The 23,266-nt window shown below is 39.2% G+C and overlaps 1 protein-coding gene across 2 annotated transcripts in view; it reads right to left on the bottom strand.

Annotated features, from left to right (window-relative positions):
* Window positions 1-386: 386 nt before the first annotated feature.
* Window positions 387-23,266, bottom strand: part of Asah2 (N-acylsphingosine amidohydrolase 2) — a 91,898-nt gene continuing 69,018 nt past the window's right edge. Inside the window, exons 11-22 of one of the 2 annotated variants that reach the window (XM_041661776.1) lie at window positions 22,803-22,889; window positions 20,597-20,701; window positions 20,406-20,487; window positions 18,097-18,212; window positions 17,094-17,188; window positions 14,941-14,980; window positions 13,869-13,964; window positions 12,805-12,900; window positions 10,135-10,281; window positions 5,185-5,244; window positions 1,899-1,987; window positions 387-730 (exon numbers count right to left, since the gene is read on the bottom strand). In XM_041661776.1, coding sequence (XP_041517710.1) covers window positions 541-730; window positions 1,899-1,987; window positions 5,185-5,244; window positions 10,135-10,281; window positions 12,805-12,900; window positions 13,869-13,964; window positions 14,941-14,980; window positions 17,094-17,188; window positions 18,097-18,212; window positions 20,406-20,487; window positions 20,597-20,701; window positions 22,803-22,889 — 1,203 coding nt within the window. In that variant the 3' untranslated portion in view covers window positions 387-540. Of the gene's footprint in view, window positions 731-1,898; window positions 1,988-5,184; window positions 5,245-10,134; window positions 10,282-12,804; window positions 12,901-13,868; window positions 13,965-14,940; window positions 14,981-17,093; window positions 17,189-18,096; window positions 18,213-20,405; window positions 20,488-20,596; window positions 20,702-22,802; window positions 22,890-23,266 lie in introns of those variants that run through there. The other variant, XM_041661777.1, reaches the window with a different exon arrangement.

The following is a 23,266-nucleotide window of genomic DNA, read 5'->3' as shown; positions in this document are numbered from 1 at the left end:
TAAAGTGAATTAGACCTCGTTATACCTCTCTGGAAAATCAAGTATCAATGTAGAGGATTTCTAGAAAGTTCTCTAGAATTCTCATTCAAAAAGTCTATAAATAATAGGTTAAACATTGTTCACATATCTTCAGATACTATCATTGTATTGCTGAGATTTCGTATTAAAGGGAATTATCTCTTAAGCAACCTCAGCCTCAAGTAAAATCATGCTTTAGGATGAAGACCACAAGAAGCATGATTGCCAGACAACTTCTCTCATACATATTCTCTCATTCACTAATAACCATTCATTCATTCATTCATTCTTTCTTTCTTTCTTTCTTTCTCTCTGCCCCCCTTCTCTCCCTTCCCTGTAAGCATGCATATGCATAATCATACAAACACATAAACACGCATATCTGTCCCACCAGCAATAAACTATCTGTCCCCCAAGCAGGGACAGCCACAAAAGAAATCAAACTGATAGTTCACATTTGTGTGAAATCACTCTATAATGTACACAGAGAAGAGCTGTTTTTCAAGATCTGTCAACATTTCACTAAGTAGCTACAACTTCAAAAGGAGAAGAAATGCCTTCAAATGCAAGTATGACGGCAGGCTTTAGAAGTTCTTGCTTCCGGTTGTGTCCAAAATATCGTATTCTGTAGATTCCAGGCTGTGCAGTATCTGGAATATACCATTCAATTGTTGCATTGCTCAGACCCAGTAGTCCCTTGTGCCAATAAAGCCTGTTAATGGAAAACAAGAAAATAAAAAAAATACAACATTGTTCTTTGAAATGTTTGATTTTCATTCTGCGCAACAGCCCAGGTCCCCTTCTTACCAGATGACTTCAATCTGCCTGTACAACCTTCAACCTACAGACCCAGCCTGCAGTGTACAATTTATGACAGGACCTTGCTAGTTCACTCTTTGAACATCCTCCCCAGTCCCGAGATCAACCCAGAGTCCCACATTCAATTCCCCATCCCAGTCCAGTCAGACACATCCAATCTGTCCCCAACCCACAGCCAACATCATTCTATATGGAAAAAAACTTGAAACAATCCCACTGAAATCAGGAATGAAACAGGGCTGTCCACTATTTCCACTTCTTTCCAAAATCATATTCTAACCACTCGCTAGAGCAATAAGGCAAGAGAGGGAAATAAACGAGATATAAATTTGAAAAGAAGAAATCAAATTATTTTTCTTTGCAGATGAAATGATATTATATGTAAGAGATCTGAAATTTTCACCAGAAACAACCTGGGAACCATCAATAATTTCAACAAAATAGCAGCATGCAAAATCAGCTTACAAAAATCTAAAGCTTTTCTATACACCAACAATAAACACCTTGAATAGGAGATCACAGACACACTCCTATTCACAATAGCCTCAAAAAATATAAAATATCTAAGAATAAACCTAACCAAGCAGGTGCAGGACCTCTGCAATGAACTCTACCAAGTCATGCCAACTCCTTCACCTAGGATATTTTTCAACCAATTTACAAGAAGGCTGACTAGTTTTTCAAGAAATTCCTGTGACCATGGGAAAAAACAAAGTCAGTGCAAGATGGAGAGGGTCATAGCTCAGGGATATAGCACTTTCCCAGTGTGTACTAGGCTCTAGATTCTACCCACAAAAACACTAAAATAAAAGCCAAAAGATGTTAGTCAACATCTCATTGTACCTAATCCTAAAGAAGCCAACACTATGCTGGCTGCTCCCTGTCAATAGAGTTAAAATGGAGCCTAATAAAAAAAAATAAATGTGGCCAGAAGGAGCCTTGGAAATTTAATATCATTAATATCATGTCATGTATTAAGATGTCTTTCAGTTTGTCCTTCCTACATTTTGAAGCAACTGTTTTCAAGGCATCACGGACAAATAACACATAGACATGCTTACCTCGTCTCCCAGGAGGCATCATTATACATTATCTGCCAGTCGGCTATAGAGTCCTCATATTTCTCCACAGTGAGGAAGGTTTCATGGGTCTGAAATACAATTAACACCGTTTATCAAGCACAACACAGTCACAGAGAGATCCGGTCTGCTCTGGCTCCCTTTGCTACACACCAACCCACCAATGTCTGCTGTGCACAAGCATCAGGATTTTACCCAAATTCCTGGGCACACCCCTTCATGCAATGTCTTCAGAATAATAGTTTACCTCTTTTTTTTTTTTTAAAGGAAAGCACAAAAATTTAGAAATTTTGAGGAAGCGTAATTATGGTATTCCCAGCAAATTTGGAAGTTAGGGCTGAGAAGAAATTTAAAATGAAATGAGGTTTTAAAAAGACATAAATCAAGATCAAGAGGGCAAGCCTCTCCAGTCACTCCATGACTGGGGAGAGGAAATGGGACATCTTCCTCTCTCTCATTCTCTCTGCCTCCAGGTAACTGAATTATTCGTTACCATGCCTTCCTAAGTCAAAAAAGTTGAAAAAAAAATGCATTCGTTGTCTCTGTCCTGGGGTGTTAAAGACACTTCTACACTGTAATAATAGATGCCTAGAAACCATATCATAGGCAGAGTGTATTTCTACACCGGGAGATAACTAGAACAGAGCAATTTGTTTCAGACCAAGAATACAGCTTCAAATAAAACAAAGGTTTGGATGATGTGACAAGGTAATAAATAAAATGGCCACAAATCTCCATTACCATCAAGGTTTGTCCACTGCCTCCCTGAAAGATAGGGCTCAAAGAGCTGTGAAGATGGGGCGGTATGTAAAGTGCTTGCTGGAGAAGCATGAAGACCCACGTTGAATGCCCAGAACCCACATGTGCGTGTAGATGTGCTTAGAATCCCAGTACTGTGGAGACAGAGAGAGCCCTGAATCTCCCAGGATAGTCACCTAAAAGCTCTAAGTTCAGTGAGGGGCACTTTCTCAAATAAATAAAATAAAATAAAGATAAAGAGCAAATGAGGAAGATATGCAATGTTGGGCTTTGACCTCCACGTCTCTGCACCCAGCACATATGTGCCCACATCTACCTGAACACACACACACAAACAAGAGTTGTATCTACTTCATCTTTACTCTTCACAACCCTGTATACCTGCTATTTACAAACCTCCAGATAACTTTAATAAACAGAGGATTTATTTGTGTTTTGGCCATGTCATTTTTTAGAACAGTAATCTAACTTTTCAACTGATACATGACATTTAATAAGGAAGTGTTCATCACCATGGTGACTAATAAGGAGAGCTGTTTCTGCACGAGGGCACGGTGGTGTTGTGGGGGCCTTAGACAGAGTAGGAAGTATGATGGTCCCTAATAACTAGGTCTAGAATACAGCTTGTAAAACATGTCTAAGTCCCCAAAATATCAGGACAAAACATGTGACTACTTCCTCTCTATTTCCCTATCATAATATCTTCCAGGTACATATTTATTAAAAAGTAATCTCTCTGCCAATGAGTTTACTTATATACAAAGTAAGGACAATAAAACAAGCCACTGGATAGTAGAGAGGATTAGTTAAATGCATGTAGCAGTATATATAAATCATCTAGCTTAATATTTGGAGACAACAATTGTTCAGTAATTAGGGGTAGTAACAATATGATTCCTGGTAATAGAGAGCACTAGAGATTGCTGTGCACTCTTTCAGAGAGTTCTGAGGAGTGCCATCATGATGCTGTTAGCATCCTGTCCTCACAGCACTCGTGAGATGAGTGCTCTGAGGATGTCAAGCATCATACAGCATTTTGATATCTTCAGAAAGGAATGTTCTGACCGTGCAAATGTTCTGGAGGAACTTGACCACAGGTGCACACTGACTGTCAAAATATTGGAATATCTCTCCCAAAACTTGATGTGATCGTATCATATTGCCACAACTCTATCATGGAGCAATAGCATTTGAATAGACCGAAAGGACGCAGCTCATTTGGCAGGAAGGTGTTTTGGATTACAAGTGATTTTGGACCCTAGGAAGAATGACTCAATATAATGGCTATATCCACAGTCAGGGTAGAAAAGTGACCTAAAAACCACTTTTATAGGTCTACTTTCCTCCAAAAATTTCTACAGATTTTGTGTTTGTGGTTTTGGCGGTTACCTTCTTTTATTTAGTTAGTATTTTTAAAATTTTGTTATTTATGTCATTGAGCATGTACTCCGGGGAATGTATGAATGACACAACACACATGTTGAAGTCAGTTCTCTCCTTCCTCCCTGTGGGATGCTGGGACTGAACTCAGGTTCCTCGGGATTGGTGACAAATTTCTTCACAAACTGAGTCACCTTACCAAACCAGTTTTCTTTAGTTTTTGAGACAAAGCCTTGCTGTATAGGGCAGGCTGGCATACAACTCTTGGTTATCTAGCCTCTACTTCCCACATCCTGGGATTTCAACTGTGAGTCACTACGTCTAGTTTGATTAGGCACTTGGAGTCAGAACCTATACCACTGTTGTTCGTTTGGATACAAGATTACTCTATGGAAATTGCAGAAGACTACAGTCATTTATTTCTAGGCATGATATATGTATATGTGTGTGTGTGTGTGTGTGTGTGTGTGTGGTTTATCATATATATCACCAAAGAAAAAAACAGGACATGTTTAGTAACAAATTTTTAACAGTAATTAACTCTAAAAAACAGATTTGTGGGAAGAGGTACTTCCATGTCCTACTTTATTAATTTTTGGGCTGTTTGTTTTTACATCAGGCATGTTATTTCTTATGTAATTTTTCCATTGTGTCAACGTGAAACCGGCCATTGTAAAGCACATGGAACAGACCACTTAGGGCATGTACCAGTGTGCGATCTTTCCAAGGCAAAAAAGGTCTGGAGTATCTATGCTGGAGGGGTCAGAAAGGTCCCTGAAAGGAGGGGAAATCACCTTCTTATTTTTTTTGCCCCTTTCACTATGCAAACACACTTAGTTAGTTCTAAATTTAAATGTGTAAATGAGAATGTCTCTGAGTCTGTGTCTTCTGGAAACAGTTTGCCCCTGCAGGAATTGTTCTACACATGACATTCTGAAGGGTCCAGGACAGTCTCCCTGTGTGCTGTGTTCCACATTCAATTCCTCACCAGCTGTACCCACTGAACATTTTCCCACCTCCAAAAATAAAGTAAGAAAAATCTGATATATTTTTGAATATGTGCGATGCTCCTGTAAAGTGAAGGGAAACTTTAAAAGTGGATTTAAATTTAGAAGACAATGAAGCTCACCTGATTTTCTGCTGAATTCTTTGGGTTAGCACCTACAAATGTAACTTCAACCACTTCTCCCTGCAAATAAAAATGACACCTAATTAAATCTAATACATGCCTCTTGGCTGTATTTGGATTTGAAACATTATCTCCTATACATCCTAGCATCATATATATATATATATGGTTGTATATATGTATATATGAATGTATATATTCCATATACATTCCTGTATGCATGCTCTACTTAATTAAGTGGTGCCCTTCTAAGTTTGTTGAAAATTGGAGCCAAAGAATTTTATTTTGGCAGATTCTTTCCAGAGCTACAGGTTTTAATGGGGTAACACATTGAAATGACTTCAGATTGTGTACAGAGCCCTATCATGAAAGAACACTCCCATACACCACAGAGAAATCAGAAGTTAACCACACAGTTAGAACCACGCAGTCATTAACAAAGTTGTCAAAACCTTAATTGGAGAAAAGACAGTTTTGACAATGATCTCCGACAGCACGGGGAATGATCTGAAACTAACAAATAGGATTGCATGAAATTAGAATGTTTCTTCAGTCCAGCAGAAGAAGCCATCAACAGAGTGAAGGGTATCTACAGGATGCCCTAAATCTTTGCCAACTGTTTGTCCATCTTAGCTTCTTTTCTTATTCCTATGATAAAATACCCTGACAGGAGCAACCTACGGGAGAAAGGGCTTGCTCTGGCTCACATTTCAAAGGTCAAGGCAGCACCGAGCTCATTTTCTACATTTTCTTAAAGATTTATTTCATTTTTAATTATGTGTGCACATGTATGTCCATTTTGTAGACATCTGACCAAGTGTGGGTGCTGTCCGAGGCCAGATGCCTCAGATCCCTCTAGCAGTGGAGTTACAGCTGGCTAGGAGCCTCTGACATGGGTGCTGGGAGCCACACTCCTGTTCCCTGGAAGAGGAGTGCACCGCCTCAACCCCTAGATTTCTCCCTTTTATACAGACCTGGATCTTCTTTCTAAAAAAAAAAAAATCGCCAATCAAGAAAATGCCCACAGATACCCCCACAGACGGATCTGAGGAGGGAAAGTCCTCAGTCGAGAGTCCCTCTTTCTAGGCGACTCCGGTGTGTGTCAGCTTGACAAAATCTAACCAGCAAAGCATACCAGAAACATATTTGCATGTCTATGTTTATTACAGAACTAGGGACAAGAGCTAAGATAGGAAACTGTTGGACATGTTCATTAACATATGAATAGGTAAAGAAAATGTAGCAAATAGAACTTTATGCTGTGATGAAGGATAATTAAATTAGCAGGAAATGTAATAAAACTGGTGATCACTGAATTTAAAAAAAAAAGGTAAGACTCAGAAAGACAAATACTGCAAGCTTGGCCTCACATGTAAATGTCACATATACATATGTGACGTGACAGTAGAAAAAAGCTATGGCGTTTCAAATAGATAGGAACTAGGTTTCTTTGTGACCCTGGGATAAATATATGTACTTATTGTCTGTTTCTGTCCACTCCCCACAATTCCCTGTGCCCCATTTCACCCTATTGCTGTCTCCTTCTTCCCAGCTAGCCCCCACTTCTGCCCTGATGACTTGTATATTCTACTACTCTCCCTTGGTGCCACTTCCACCCTCCCTTCAAACCTCTTTCTCTCAATTTCTTTGGATGCTAACAAAAAGATATTTTAAAAGCCAAATCTGGACATCACAGAAGTAGACAAAAATGCTCATCCCCAAGCTCCATATTTGTCTAAGCTCCGTCTAATCACAACCACAGCAGATTTTCTTCTTCACTCCAGACCAGCCTTAGGTGTTCCATCGCATGAATATTTTGTTGCATCAGCTTGTTGGGATTGAGACTGTGGTTAGACATTGGAATATGATTTCCAAGGCACTTAGCAGAGACACATTAGCCTAGTGAGGAAGTCTGCAAGTTCTGACAGGAAATCGGCAAAGCAAGGGTCATGATTTATCCCAGCTTTTATCAGAAAAAGCAAATTTGAGGTGACTTAGGGGAAGGAAATGAAAAAACAAATAAGAAATAATATGACACTATATATAGATATAATTGTGAAAATATAAAAACAAAACCCACTTCTTTGCATACTAACTAAAAACAATATAAAAATGCAAAGAAGATGAATATGTATAAAGTATATAATATATAGTATATATGGCCTTTGAGTAGAAAGGGGACTATGGTGGGGTGGAGAGCGTGCCTAAAGTGGGGGCAGAAGGGAAGAGAGGGTAATGGGGTTGATAAACAAACATTGCCTGTTTTCTCTAGATTTAAACAGATATAGGAGGTGAAAACAGGCAGGGACCAAGGCACCAAGGAAGCCAAGCAGAGGAGCCAAATACTATGACATACATGTGGCCTGGCTAGTTTTTTTCAACCTGAGGCAAGCTAGGGCCATCTGGGGAAAAGGAAACTTAATCAAGAAAATGCCTACATAGGATTGGCTTGTAACCAAGTCTGTAGGGCATTTTCTTGATTAATGATTTATATGGTAGGGGTTAGCCCACCGTCTGTTGTACTAACCTTGTCCTCTGCATTAATTCCTGCCTCGGGTTCCAGCTCTAGTTGCCCTGGATGATGGACATCAAGCTATAAGATGAAATAAACCCTTTCCTTTCCAAGATGCTTTTGGTCACAGTGTTTTGACACAGCAATAGAAACTCTAACTAAAAAAAAAAAAAAAAATGGATGAAAATGCCCTGAGGAAACTCCTTACTCCTTATGCAAACTAAAAACTTTAATAAAACAAATTGGCCATGAGGAGCAGCAGTGGCGCATGTCTTTAACCCCAGCACTCGGGAGGCAGAGGCAGGTGGATCTTTGTGAGTTCAATGCCAGTCCAGACTACAGAGCTAGTGACAGGACAGGCTCTATACCGCTAGCATTCAGATGCCATCATCGTCTTCTTTCATCTATGGGTACCCATACATATGTAGCGAACACTCTTACACACACACACACACACACACACACACACACACACACACACAAATAAATTAACAGGGGAACTCTGAATACTTGTCTCCTAAGATCAGAGACAAGCCATGGCTACCAAGTCTCACAAATTCTAGTCCAGATTTGTTGTGGTTTAAATGTGATGTGTCCTCCCTCCTACAGTGGTTTACTGTATTGAAGGTTGGGGCTCCAGGAATTAGAACTGTTCAGAGATGGTAGGAGTATGAGGGCACTAACATCATAATGGGTTTGTCCATTTTTACCCACTATGAACTTGTACATAATGAATCTCAAGCAGGTCACTTGGAACATGGCTTTGAAGCCTCTATCTTCTCCCTGGTCCTTCCTCGTGTTTCCCTACACTTCTCAGACACTGCAGTGGGAAGATAATCCCATCACACCTTTCCCTCCACCTCACCACGCAGAAGCCCAAGGCGATGTAGCCAAGTGATATGGTTGAAACCTCTGAAACCATGAACCAAAATAAATCCTCTCCTTAGTCATGATACTTAACACTCAGCACCAACTTGGTAAGATTAGAATCACCAAGGAAACATATGTCTAGGGTCTTTATGAAGATGTTCCAGGGAGGTTAACTGACAAAGGAAGTCTCACGCTAATGTGAGTGGCACTATCCCATGGGCTAGAAGACTAGACTGAATAAAAAGGAAAAGAGCAAACAGAACACTAGCATTTGCCTCTCTGTTGTGACTATGGAGGTAGTATGACCAGCTGCCTCACATGCCTGTGGCTATGGCTTCCCCACAGCGGGCAGCTTGCATCCTCCATTTGGGAGCCAAGAACATACTCTTCCATCCTTTGATCTCGTCAGATACGTTGTCAGAGCAGTGGGAAAATTAGCTGACACACCTGCCTTCAGTCGCTTTCTCAACTGTTCTATCACAGCAACGAGAAACTAACACTGCATCCTAGAGCATTTCATACTTAATGAAGCCCGACTACGAAACTTCGTCATGCTTCACTGGATAAAAAGAGAAATCCAGAAATGGATACTTTAGTAGCATTTCACTTGTGTTTTAATAAATAAAGCTGGCCTGAAGAAAGTAAATAAAGCAGGCCCACTGGTCGGCCATACAGGCCAGGCAGTGATAACACACACCTTTAATCCCAGTAGCCATACTAGTTGCCATAGAAACCGGGCAGTGCAAACCTTTAATCCCAGTGGTGCACGCCTTTAATCCCAGAACTAGAGAGGATTATAAAACAGGAAGAAACAACTCTCAGGCTTAATCTCATTCTGAGATGCCAGGAAGCAGGATTGCCATTTTGGACCGAAGCAGAGGTAAGAGTTAGTGGCTGACTGTTTTGTTTTTCTGACCTTTAGGTTGAGCCTAGTTTCTACCTCTGAGTTTTTATTAATCGTGGTTCATGAAAAAGTAAATTTATTTAATTTACTGATTATATAATAAACGTGGAATTTCCTAAGGAATTCATTACAAAAAATAACCTTTCAGAATTAATACATTTTTCAGCGAGGATGAAAAACACCTAATCAACATAAAACGTAGTGGTGTGGATCCTAGCTCATTTCTGCGTGCTTTTTCATCCCTTGTTCTAAAAGAACAACTTGGCCTAACTCCTGTGCACAGTTCTTTGACCATCTATTTAATAAAAAGAATAATTTGCATTTTAGAAAACCAATTTTATATAGTTAACCATTAGGGGGAAAAGCAGTGTTTCCCATTTCCCTCACTTTTGCAAAACCTCTGTAGAGATGGAAATAGATGTCAACATCATCACTGCTGAAGCTAGCCTGTCTGTGGTACTGTCAACATCATCACTGCTGAAGCTAGCTTCTGGTACCATCAACATCATCACTGCTGAAGCTGGCCTGTGGTACCATCAATATCATCACTGCTGAAACAGTAATATGGTACCTCTAGAAGAAGGTTACGACATTAAGCAACACCCTTCCTTTTACCTCCAGAAGCAAATTCCTAACCCATTATAGAATTCCCCATGAATCTTACCACTCTGTATTCAGGTTTTGCTGCCTGCAGGACTTCCCCAAACTGTCTGCCTATCGGTGCTCTATCCGCAATATTAGGGATAAGTGTAGCTATCAAGTTCTCGAAGAATGGAGGCTCAGGACCACTGCTCATGTTGGCTACTGTGTCCTGAAACAGAGAGCATTTGTTAAAAAAAAATTCCCTACCCCAATCATATCCCAAGAAATGTCCTTATTAAAGGAGGCTCACATATATCTACACACAGGCACTCCAAAAAGCCAACAACATTTAGCAAAATGTGAGGCACCCTTGCTAAAATGAGAGCTTAAATATTTGTAATTTAAAGTTTTTGTTAGAATAAAGTTTTTGTTGAAGGAGGTTGCTTTGCTGGTATAATCCAAAGATCACAAAGCAAATACAGAAGCACACTATTATGGTGAGATTCTGGGCAGCCATTGATTTCATTGTGTGGCTCAGGGTGGGGACCTAGCACACAGTATAACTTCATGAAATGATACTGAAATTATGCTTAAATTTTCCAGCATTGAAACCCATGAATGTGTTTCTTTATGTTCTTGTGCATATGTGTATGTAGTCAGAAGTCAACACCAAGTGTCATTCCTATTCAGGTACCACCTACTTTGGTTATTGTGACAAGTGTCTCTCATTGATTTAACTAAATAACTTGTAATCAAGCCTGGGGGATGCTCATGTCTCTATCTGCCCAGCACTGGGATTACGAGCACCTAGTGTAGTAAGCAGCATTTCTGTTCAGATGCTAAAAATTGACCATGGATCATCATGCTTGGAATCAGAAGTTATTTCTCTGCTTCTAAGATGTTACTTTGGTTGGTTGGTTGGTTGGTTGGTTGCTTGCTTGCTTGCTTTTTTTTTAAGTGGGTCTTAGCAATGCAACTTGGACTTACCTGGAAATTGTTGCATATCCCAAGCTGTCCTGAACTTCATGATTCTACTACCCTAGTAGCCCAAGTGCAAAGGTTACAGCAACTACCAACATGCTTGGCTTAAACTGTGGGTAATCTTTTACCCAAAGTCACTACCAAGGTTCTCTTCTGGTCCCAAATCTGAGCTAAATAATATAATAAATATATCTTTATTTAAAAATTAAGATTACCCTGACTGGTATAATGTTTTCCACAAGATTTACCAACTTAAATGGGGGCATCAAAAACAATAATCTCATTTTTTTCAATATCCTTTGATGTTTTTTAACCCTTACATTGGACTATTAATTTTTATAGCAATACATAGAGTGGGGGATGTATGATCACTCTTACTCTGCAAGCAAGAAGATAAAATTGAATATACTCAGTTGGTTCTCAAGATCATATAGTCAGTCTTAAACTAAGTGACCATAATATAGACCAAGAACCAAGTGTCATTGGTCTATATGAACAAATGACTAAAAAAAATGAGTAAGCAAAGTATATTCAAGTCCCCAGATTGTATTAAAATTTCAAATATAATAGACAGCACAAGTCAGAGGTGTATGAAATTGTCTTAGTTTGTCTACAGCATGTAGGTTTCCTCTGTTTCAATCCAGTACATCCGGACTCTTTCTTTAAAGGGTGTATAGTACTTACTATGCTGCAATGTCACAGCTTTTACTATTATAAGGCTATCATGACGCAAGTAATATACTTACAATTATAAAGTTTACATGTATTATATGCATATCTGTTTATTATTTTAAGTTCTTTGTTCTACTTGCCAACTAATTGTCTGTTCCACAACTGCAGTTATATAAATAACTGTATCCTAATGGGACTTTTTTTATACTAAGAATCTTTAAATCAGTTGTACACATTCCAGAAACACACACATGTGAATGCCAAAGCAATATTAGAGTTCAACAAACCTAAGCCTCCATTCATCAGAACAATTTATAGTATTTTGAACCATCAAGAATTTTAAAATGCTACTTGTTAAAAGGGTAAGAGTCCTCTGAATGGAAGATACATCTCAATTTCAGAGATGTTATAATGAAGAAAATGAGCATCTTAAACATTCTGTATCTGTGTGGTCTACTCAACTCTCTGAATAGGAGTAGAGAATCTGGAAAGTGAACGCTGGCTATAGTTATAATACAGATGGCCACTTACCACCTTCAAGAAATTTTAACCATCTAAAATATGGAAAAAATAATATCTCCTTATTTCAAAAGATAGCTTCATGTTTATAAGATATATAAATGCATATTATCTTATACATTTTATATATGAATACACATATGAAATATATATGCAAAAGACTGTGATTACTAAATGGTAGTGATTAAACTTGAGTATTGCTATCAGTAAACTTTGAATTACTTTCTCAATGATACCAAGTAGTTCAGCTTTCTTCCCTAAAGAAAACTGCATAGAATTTAAAATTTGTCAAATAACATCTGCCGGGCAGTGGTGGCGCATGCCTTTAATCCCAGCACTCAGGAGGCAGAGGCAGGCAGATCTCTGTGAGTTTGAGGTCAGCCTGGACTACAAGAGCTAGTTCCAGGACAGGAACCAAAAAGCTATGGAGAAACCGTGTCTCGAAAAATCAAAAAAAAAAAAAATAATAACATGTATATGAGGTTTCTTTCTTGATTCTGTGCCTCCTTCTCCTGAAGATAATCATAGACATACAAACACACACACACACACACACACACACACACACGATTTCCATTACCGTAGCAATTGCTTTAGCAAGGTCACTGAAGAGCTGGATATATGCAGACAGAGTGTGTGGTCCATAAATTGTAGATGCTGCTTCATACCGCTGAGCCTACAGAAAAAAACAAGAAGAGGTGTAGACATTTTGTATACACCAATCTGTTTATAGAAGTATAGCATTTTCGGCAAAGAGATGTCCGAACCACTCACATAATCTAATACCAGCAAATTACTCAGTGTTTTTTGTGAAATCAGAATGTGAACATTTTCCACTAATCAGCCTAAGTGAATGAATGACTGTGCCTAGTCATTGTAAAGGCAATGGGATATTTTGCTTATGTCATTTAGGCCACAATTTCTTTTGCTCTAAAAGATGTTACAGACTTCCACCACTTGTGCCCGTGGCTATTTTAAGTTTTTGCAATATTAGTGATCTCCCCCAGGCTGAAAGAAAATGAGGGTAGAAAGGATTCTACTTAGTAACTCCTAGATAAGTTGACTGCTAATGGTCCCCTCTGTGGAAGGACTTCTATTTCACCACAGAGCTAAGAAATAGAGCCAAATGCATCTCAGCATCTCATTATGAACTCCCTGCCTTTAGTGACTCTACAGGAACCTCAAGGCCATCAGTATGCAGGGTCCTCATCATTACAGAAACAGCAGTATTCTGCATGACACCCTTCCAGTATCTCTACTGCGATCACTTGGCCATCATATTAGACCCCTCTTCCTACCTCGTCCTACATTCTGTAAGTCTGCAGATTGTTTCATAATTGGCCTTACCAAAGCATAAGACAGCAAATGCATTCTGGGTAGTCATTTGCATGTCACAACTCTGGTTTCTTATCAGTGCTCCCAACAAAGCAAGTTTCAGGAGAAGGTGGAAGTCAATGAGACTATTATGCTGACATATAATTGGAAGTGATAAGTGCCAAACCAAATATAATCTTTGGCTTATTCTCATTGAATCTCCACCAAAAACCAAGTCACCTCTCAGAATCATGGCTGAAGAAGTCCAGAAAGAATGTGCATAGAAAAAGAAAAAGAAAAATAAAAAGCCATGAGAACTTTTTACTTTACCTGGTATTCTTCATACGTAGTGATATAATGTGTGTAAACATTGCATAGACCCGAAACAACAACGGTCATATCCTTCATCCCATACAATTCAAACTCCTAGGAGGGAAAAGTAAAAGACGTATACCACTTAAGGCTGTTGTTGTCTGAGCTCCACATAAGGTGCACATTGCTATGAGTTATTAACAGAAGACATATCTCTTTTTTTCATTTTTTATTGATTTTATTTGGCTATACATTTTTCTCTGCTCCCCTCCCCTTCAACCCTCTCCCATGGTCCCCATGCTCCCAATTTACTCAGGAGATCTTGTCCTTTTCTACTTCCCATGTAGATTAGATCCATGCAAGTCTCCCTGAGGGTCCTCATTGTTGTCTAGGTTTTCTGGGTTTATGAATTATAGGCTGGTTTTCTTTGCTTTGTGTCTAAAAGCCACTTATGAGTGAGTACATATGATATTTGAGGAAACATACATCCTAAGGAAAATCTTCCCAATGACCAAGACCACTGAGGAAGAGAGAGATGTCAAAAGAGTACTTTGTAAATTAGACCTGATCTCCATTAGAGTTGGACAAATCAATGGTGCTATGGAAATCTTAATAATCATATCAGCGGGTGTAGATTCCTATTATTAAAGGGTAATTGCCCCAAAACTATATTGAGTTTATGCTATATAATTCAGACATGTTATTAGACCCAACTAATAAGACAAGACATTTATTAGGTTGTCATTTTGCAACTATTCTTAATACATCCTGACTCTCAAGAAAATATAGGGAAGAAACAAAATTCTCCTAGTGAGAGGGTTTTATTTAAACCATTCAGGGGGTTCTAAGCAACTTCTAGACATAATTTACTATTTATGTCATGTAAGTATTAACAATTTTAGTTATTAAAATGTAAATGCCAATAAAATTTTTACCTTGGTTATAATTACCTTACTGACATTTCTATTCATCTCTATCATGACCTTCAAGAATTGCAAACTTTAGCCATTTTAGGAAAGAATAATTCGATAGGGAATTTCTTCCTTTTCAAATACAAATGTGTAAGCATTGTAGTTCACATCTAACTTACTTTTTTAACTGCCTCTCGAAATCGTCGTCCTGACATGGTTCTGTGGCAAGAAAGCAGAGTTATGTAAACATCCTCCCATTTGGAATGTGTGGGAACGATTCAGAAAGGCTTTTCGTAAATGCCAAGAAACTTAGCCTATCTCACCCACAGCAGTAAAATATGTAGGAAGTCGATGGTGGGGGAAAAAAGGCTTAGCTTTTTTTTCTTGACTGGCCTATCTTCAAAGAAAATCCTGAACACAACTGCCCCAAAGACGGAAATGAACTCAATGAACAACACCAAGAGAGGAAGATCATCAAGGGTTGGGGTGGAGCTCAATGATGAAGTACTTTCCTGACAGGAACAAAGCCCAGAGCTCCTCCCCTGGTGCCACAAAAAAAAAAAAAAATGACAACACCATTTCCTATTCATGGTTTCGACACAATGGGTTTGTTGCATTCTACAAATGAGAGCTTGGGCAGAGAGAAAAGTTTGATGGTTGGCCCTACCTACAAGTAGGTACTTTTTCATTTTCATATTTATTCCTCCAATATCATCTTGAATATCTGCTGCTTACCAGGACCACTTTTACATGCTGATGATTTAATGGAAGGGAAATCACATTCCAAGAATGGAAGGTGACCACCGCATAAACGAGGAAGTGAGCTGAAGAAAAAGGGAGAATAATAAAGCCGAGTAATGGAAGGGGGTGGTGGGAGGGGTGGAGGTAGTAATGGTGCTGATGCTGGTGCTGGCGCGGAAGGGAGAGCGACAGTGATGGGTTCTTGCTGGTAAAGATGATTTTAGGTAGTGTGAAAAGAATTGGCATCTCTATTCAAGATTCGAGCAGAGGAGATAAAAAAAAAAAATTAAAAGACTTGGCCATGAGACTAACCAGAGAGAATGTGTTTCATGCAGAAAGAACCAGGAATTTAAATCCCTGAGCTCAGAACATGCTTAGTGAATCTAACGAGTGTATTCGTAGTTCTAGCTGTACAAAAAACCTTGACAATGGTGCGGCCTGACTGAATCCTGACTGAAGCAGGGCGAACAAGAGGCAAAGTCCAAAGATACCAAGACAGGGGGCTTCGTGAGACACAGACTGCGTGGGAACCTGAAGGAAATCGGGATGATCCGAGGATTACCTGGAATAAGGTGGGAAAGGACGGGAAGGTTTTGGACAGAGGAGTGGCATACTGGAGTCCTGGTTTAAAGCAATGGTTCCCAACCTGGGGTCATGACACCCTTGGCAAACCTCGAGCTCCAAAAAAATTTACATTATGATGCAAAACATTAGCAAAAATTAGAGTTATGAAGTAAACATAAAATATGAAAGAAAATAATGGTACAGCCACCACAGCATGAGAAACTGTGTTAAAGGGTCACAGCCTCAGGAAGGTTGAGCACCACTTTTTAAAAGAAATGCAAGAGACTGCTGCATTGAGAAAGGACTACAGAGGACTAATGAAGGAACCCAAATTGGAGGTTACTGAAACAATCTGAGCAGAAGATAACGATGATGGGGAATGAAAGAATGCGCTGGGTAAAATGTAAGAACTTGATGTATTCCTGAAAGAGGTAAAAAGAAAACCCAGGGACTATTTCAACAACTCCCTCTAATGAAAATAAGAAAGATTGTAAAATATACAGGCTTAGAACATTCTTCAGTCTTTCCAATATCTAAACTGATGTGTCCAAATCTTTTCCTGTTGTTTCAAGTCCGTGTACCAACACAATTTATTGCACCTCTCTACCTTTGGAACGCCACGTTTGTGGGTTTTTCACGCTTTCCCCATCGTTTTCGTGGGTGAGAAGTCAGCATAGATAGATTTATTCTTCAGAGGCCCCGTGGGAAAAAAGGAAAAATTATTTGTCACTGCTGCCAAACACAGTACAAGAGATCAGCAGAAAACTCTCTTCCCTATGAATTAGGCCCAGGGACAAGGAGATGCCTCAGTAGGGAAAGGTGCTGGCCACCACCGAGCTTGATGGCCCAAGTTCTGTCTCCGGAACCCATATGGTGACTTGTGGGATCAATCCTCTGACCTCCACAGGTATGTCAAGACCTATATGTCCCACCCACAAATACACAACAACAGATAAATGATTTTAAAAAGAATTAATCCCGACAGAAATCCATTTGTTTAGTATAAAACACTTTCTAAAGAACTTACGTAAATTCCCCAGGGATAGCAGCTATGGCCAACGACCCAAGAGTCACAATCTGAACATCAACAATATCTGGGTGCCAAGGATGAGGTTTCGTCAGCTGAGACCCAATACAAGAAAATGACATTCGGTATAAATTAACCTTTCCATTGCCAACTGTCATACAAGTGTCTTAATTAACAATTTCACATGTTTGAAGCTAGTTTTGTCTTTCTCACCACATCCATAGGATCCATTTCTAGCTATGCTGTAACATTAAATACATCATGTGCATGTTTATGTCCTGGCTGTAGCATGTGAATCTCAAATGCAAGCTTCCTTGGTAAGTTCAGGGTGCTAAAGCATTTGAAGGAGCTTTGGGGGGCTCCTCATTCTGTGCAGGGTAAATGACGGCCTCCTCAATGGATATAGAAAGCCATCTCTAATAGTTTATTGCAATCATTTCTATTTTTACCCTGGCATTGTTTTAAGTTGAGAACGTTCAAGTCTGGCTTTATCTTCCAAGGTTCCTTCAAGAGAATCTATTCTTTTCCATACTCTGACTAGTGGAAACTGTCTCTCCATCCCTTCCTTCCCTCTTTCTCCTACCCTAACAATTTTAATAGGATACTGGAAGAGTCTACTTTATAAATACTTAACACTCCAACAATCACGCTTCTGTGAATAGTGGGATGAATTTTTAACACTGCAAATGTTAAAAAAAATTACATTGTGAAGTAGTGTTAAAAGAAAAATACTTTAGCTGGACAGTGGTAGTGTATGCCTTTAATCCTCTGCCCTTTATAAACATTCCCCTATATTTATTACATATGCATGAGATAGTAATAAATATGTAATCATAATAATAAATTATTTAAGAATATCTAAAGAAGCTCTTTAATAAATGGTCAGTGTCTACATTGACACTGACCATTTATTATCTGACCATTATTATACTGACCACTTATTATAGCTCAGACACCACAAAGCATAATATTCTCACTCCATTATGACAAGCAAATGCCTCACCTCTCCAGTGTGAAGCAGAATTGGCTTGGGTTTATGGCATTCTATGATTTCTTCAGATGGTTTGCCCAAGAGCTGGTCCCGAATAGTGTCCCAAAATAGATCCCCTTCTGTTGTTCCTATTAGGGTTATTATGATTAATAAGATCCCTGTGCCAGCACTCTGCGGATGCTATGATTTAGATAGTATTACACACAATCATTTTAGACATATCAAATATTTTGTTAAGGTCACTGTTCAATAGCTACAACAATTTGGGCAATGAAAGGAGGAGTGTTTTCTGCATGTCAAAAAATAATAGCCCTTAATTAGATTGTCACTTTTATAAAAGATAATAGAATACATTTTGTGTGATAATCTCAATGTTTGGTTTATATTAACCTAACTAATTTATGTCATAAACAAAGACAGTTTTATAATCCACATATTTGTGAACTGCATCATCTTTTTCTCATTTTAAAAATTAACAAGGATGACTTCAACATGTAATACCAGCTGTCTGGCACGTGGACTAAAATAGTAAAACTTTTGGAATTATAGGGTAAGCCTTAATGATGATGCATGGTTCTTGGGTGTGATGGTAAGCCACTAGTCACAAAAAGGAAACTGATCTAGACATTTTTGTCTCAAAGAATATAATCATAAAATTGCAAAGACAACCTATCAAAGTAGGGAATTTTTTTCAAATAATTTATCTGATGAGGGGTTTGTACACAAAAATATATTTTAGAAAACCTCATAACTCATAGTTACAACCAAAAACCCAAACTTAAGGAAGAATATATAAATCAATACTTTTAAAAAATATAGATGAAGGCCAATAATCACACAAAAAGACCTATGACATTATCAAGCAGATGCAAATCTAAAATACAATAAGAGACATCATTCCACATACATGCTGACTAGAATCAGCATACTAGATAACAAGTATTGATGAAGATGTGGAAAAACTGAATGGCTATATTGAGGGCGCAGACATAAAACAACATAGCTATTCTAGAGCTTATATGATAGACACAGTTAGTATATGACCAGCAAGCTCTCCTCTAGATACACACCCAAGAAGAAAACTGCAAATATAGACCCACCCAAGCCCTTGGACATACGTACTAAGGACCTCATTATTCATAATGTATTTTTAAAAAGTGGAGCAACCCCAAGATCCATCAACTAAGAAACTGGCAAGTAACATCTGTTATATTATGTTATATTATATTATATTATGTTATATTATATTATGTTATATTATATTATGTTATATTATATTATGTTATATTATATTATATTATATTATGTTATATTATATTATATTATGTTATATTATATTATGTTATATTATATTATATTATGTTATGTTATGTTATGTTATATTATGTTATGTTATGTTATGTTATGTTATATTATATTATATTATGTTATGTTATACCATGAACTAATTCGGCCATAATAAAGAATGGTATGTGTCCACAGTTATAGCTCCATGTACCTTAAAAGCACAACGCTACATAAAAGATGCAACAAAAAATCCAGATATTGTGTGTTTCCATTCATATGAAATATCTAAAATAGAAAAATGTAAAGATGGGAGGCTTATTGGTTGCTTATACAGTGGCAGAGATGTGGCAGCTAACAGTCAGATTTTCTGCTGGAGTGATGGAAATTCCAAAGTTGACTATGGGAAGAGCGTATGCCTGTCAACATATTAAAATCCATCCGATGTACTTTAAATGGCTGACTTATATGGCTTGTCAATTATTTCTCAGTAGTAACTGTTATTGTTGAGTTAGAGGAGGTTTTCTAAAGTATATTTTCTGTACAATTCCCTTAAATTATTTGGAAACATTTTCTCTCATTCTCATGGGTTTTTTTTTCCACTTTCTTCAGTATAGTCTTGGCACACTGCCATCACAAGGAAATCATGACTGCCTAAAGCAACGAATAACCTGGGGCCAGAAAGATGGTTCAGTGAGTGAAGTCCTTGCTTCCAAAGGGTGAAGATCTGAGTTCAAATACATGCACACACACACACACACACACACACACACACACACTAAATGCATTACCAAGGTTCATCAATATACTGAAATGCCAAGAGAATTTGTTTCTGCTTCTATTTGCATTAACAAAGCTAAGGGGTAAAAGACACCTATCCCTGGGAGATCGAGACATCACAGCCAAACTTGGCCAGCCTGAAGCCTCCTGAGTCAGACACGGGAGTCAAAAACACACTGACCACAGTTAAGCTTCATTAGGAAACAGAAGCCTGATGCCTCCGAACCTGGAAGCATGCATTCTATCCTCCCTCTCACCCTGTGTAATATTGAGGCCCGAAACTCCGTCAATTGTGCCTGCCGCAAAACTGTAGCCCAGGGCAGGTTTACATGTCTTCGCCTGAAACAGGGATCATAAAACAAAAACAAAGACACAGAAGGTCAGCAGTAAGTAACAATGGGCTGTGCTCTGCCCCTGTAAGAAGGTCAGGGCCCTCTGTCATACTCACTACGTGTGTGGCATTGATCTGCACGCTCACATCTGTCATGTTCACCCACTGATGAGCTGCAAACACTGGTCCAGTCACCTCCTGGGAGGCAGAATCGTGCAGCTCCTAGAAAACCCATATAAACTCACTGTCATGAAGGGAAAAAAACTGGAGAGAAACGAACACTAACACAGGCACCTAGCACTTTCTGCACCAAGACACCTTCCTCTTACTCACTGCTTGAGAGCATCCTCAGCCCCTTTCCCCCCACGTTCTCTCATAGTTTCCAGGGCTTTCCAGAACCTGAAACCTCCAGGAATGTGGACCTGCGTCTATTCATCCCAAATAAGAACTTAACATGAATGAAGCAGATCATGACGTAAAAGCTCCAACCTCACACTCGCTGGAATGCCAGGCTGCCAGCAGACAGGCTTGGCATAAAGCGTCCTCTTAGGACCCCTGAGCTCTCCAACGACAGGAGCCAGGTAGTGGCTCAAAGACACTGTGTCCCTCAAATATCATCTAGTCTTTGGCATTCTTGTATTTTTTTTTAAAAAAAATCAAGTGATATTTTTCCCAAAAGTACAGGAAATGTAAGTTTAATACTTTTGGAGACAGTTGTGCTTATTCGTCTGTGTCGTACAATACAGGAAAATCCTGCTTCAGCACAATGACGCTGGCCTGACACCTAGGCCACTTCCATAACAGCCACCTGTGGCCTTTTAAGATAAGCAACTGGAGTCCCAGCTGCAGCCTGCCTCCCCTGATAAGCAGGGAAGTTGTGCCTCCCTGAAAAGAGAGCCTAGAATCTCTCTGCTCTGATTCTTTCTGCTCTCAGGCCAAGGACAGAAACAAAATTTCGGATACCAAAGTGTGTCACAGGCACACCCTGAAAAGAATCTGTTCATTTAGAATAATCCACTGATAATACCACAGTAAATAAAAATAAAGTACAGCAATTAGCCTGCCTGTGGTTATAGATTTTATGTCTGATTATTTTAAAGGCACTTTGGATCTTCTTAATTGCTTCTGAAACATTTTAGAACTCAGAAGAAATTATCTATTTAAACACAAGTAGGCAATGTAGATGTGTACATACGCACGCACGCACACACACACACATGTATGTGTAAGCCATGAAAACAAGGGCATTTAACACTATCATGGACATAGCAGTTAAAAGCCATTTATCTTCATCATTTCCTTTCAGATACAACTCTGTAGAAGCAGATACAAAAATGGGGACAGAATAGAAGACAAAATTTAGCACATCACTGGGGATATGGCTCTGTCCATAATGTGTCTGTCACACAAACATGGAGGTCTCAGTCCATTCCCAGTTCCTGTGCAAAGCTGGGTGGAGAGGCACATTTCTAGAACTCCAGTAGGGTAGAGAGGCAAGCTTCTAGAATCCCAGTAGGGTAGAGAAGCAAGCTTCTAGAACCCAAGTACTATGGAGATAGTGACAGGATTCCTAGGGCTTGTTGACCAGTCAGTCTAGCCAATTAGTAAGTTCCAAGTTCAATGAGACATCTCCTCTCAAATAACAAGATAGAGAGCAATTCAGCAAGACTCCCAACCCCAACATTGGGTCTCTGCATACATGTGTACACATGCATGTATATACATGCACCCCACAGACCAAAGCACAAAGCTATACATACATACATCACACACATGAAACAAAAATTTTAGGAGCAGGAGGAAGGTGGAATCATTCATAGCAATCCCATTGAAAGCCAGATTCTCCCTTCAACACAAGGGGGAAAAGAGATGTGACCTTTGCCCTTTCAAAGAAGTATACAAATAAATGGGAATTCGTGGTGCCAGAGATGCTCAGCTCAGCTTTGTCGCTGAAGGCCAAGTTCAGAAGTGGTCAGGTGCCTTTAGCCAGGCAATGACTGGAGAGGTTTCTGAGAATCCTCACGAGGCCACATTAACCGAGCACTTTACAATCTATCTGTCAGCTCAGTCGGAGCTGCGTGCTCAGGCTTTCTAACATCCTAAAATAGAATGTTTTCCTGCCTGCTTGGTTTTAAGTGCACTAGGAAGTCTGACCAGATGAGACAGAGTCCTGCGTGGCTCCCAAGGGCAACCTCCCAAACCCAAGTCTTTCAGACTTCCTGGCCAGGCTGAGCTCTAGCATACGGACTTCCTAATAAATGATGTCTGTGGGTTTTAAAGAACAACACAAAACAAAGATGCAAAGCGTTGGGCTCGTGCCTACCTTGGCTCTTTGATAGATGGCCCGTCCTATAATCTGTGCGCTGTCAAACATATCTTGCCCAGGTCCACTGGCCATGCACATGCTAGGCTGCAGCAAAATGAGACAATATGATCCATAGGGCGATGACGGATGGTTTTAACAACTGGAAAATTACAACTGAATCCAACCAACTATGTGTGCTAAGTCAATTCTAGCTTTTCTCTTGAAACATTTTCTCCATTTACAGGCGAGGGCAACCAGAATCGTACATGCATTAGTAGCAGGGAGTGCTTTTAGAATGCATCTATTCCAGGCACTTCCTTCTAAAATTAGAAAACAGAGCTTCGGCTTGGTTGAGAAATTGGCTGGACATTACTAACTCTGAACTGGGACTGGAAGGTAGGCATTACCCTCTGTCGCTGCCTTCTTACTTGTTCTTGCTTGCCTGGGACTCTTGCTCTTACTGTCCTATAGGGAAACTCATT

The sequence above is a fragment of the Microtus oregoni genome, unplaced genomic scaffold (genome assembly GCF_018167655.1).
Source record: "Microtus oregoni isolate MIOR12 unplaced genomic scaffold, Mior012 000012F_ref0000307, whole genome shotgun sequence".
Classification (NCBI taxonomy): domain Eukaryota; kingdom Metazoa; phylum Chordata; class Mammalia; order Rodentia; family Cricetidae; genus Microtus; species Microtus oregoni.
This window is presented reverse-complemented; position numbering and strand designations above follow the sequence as displayed.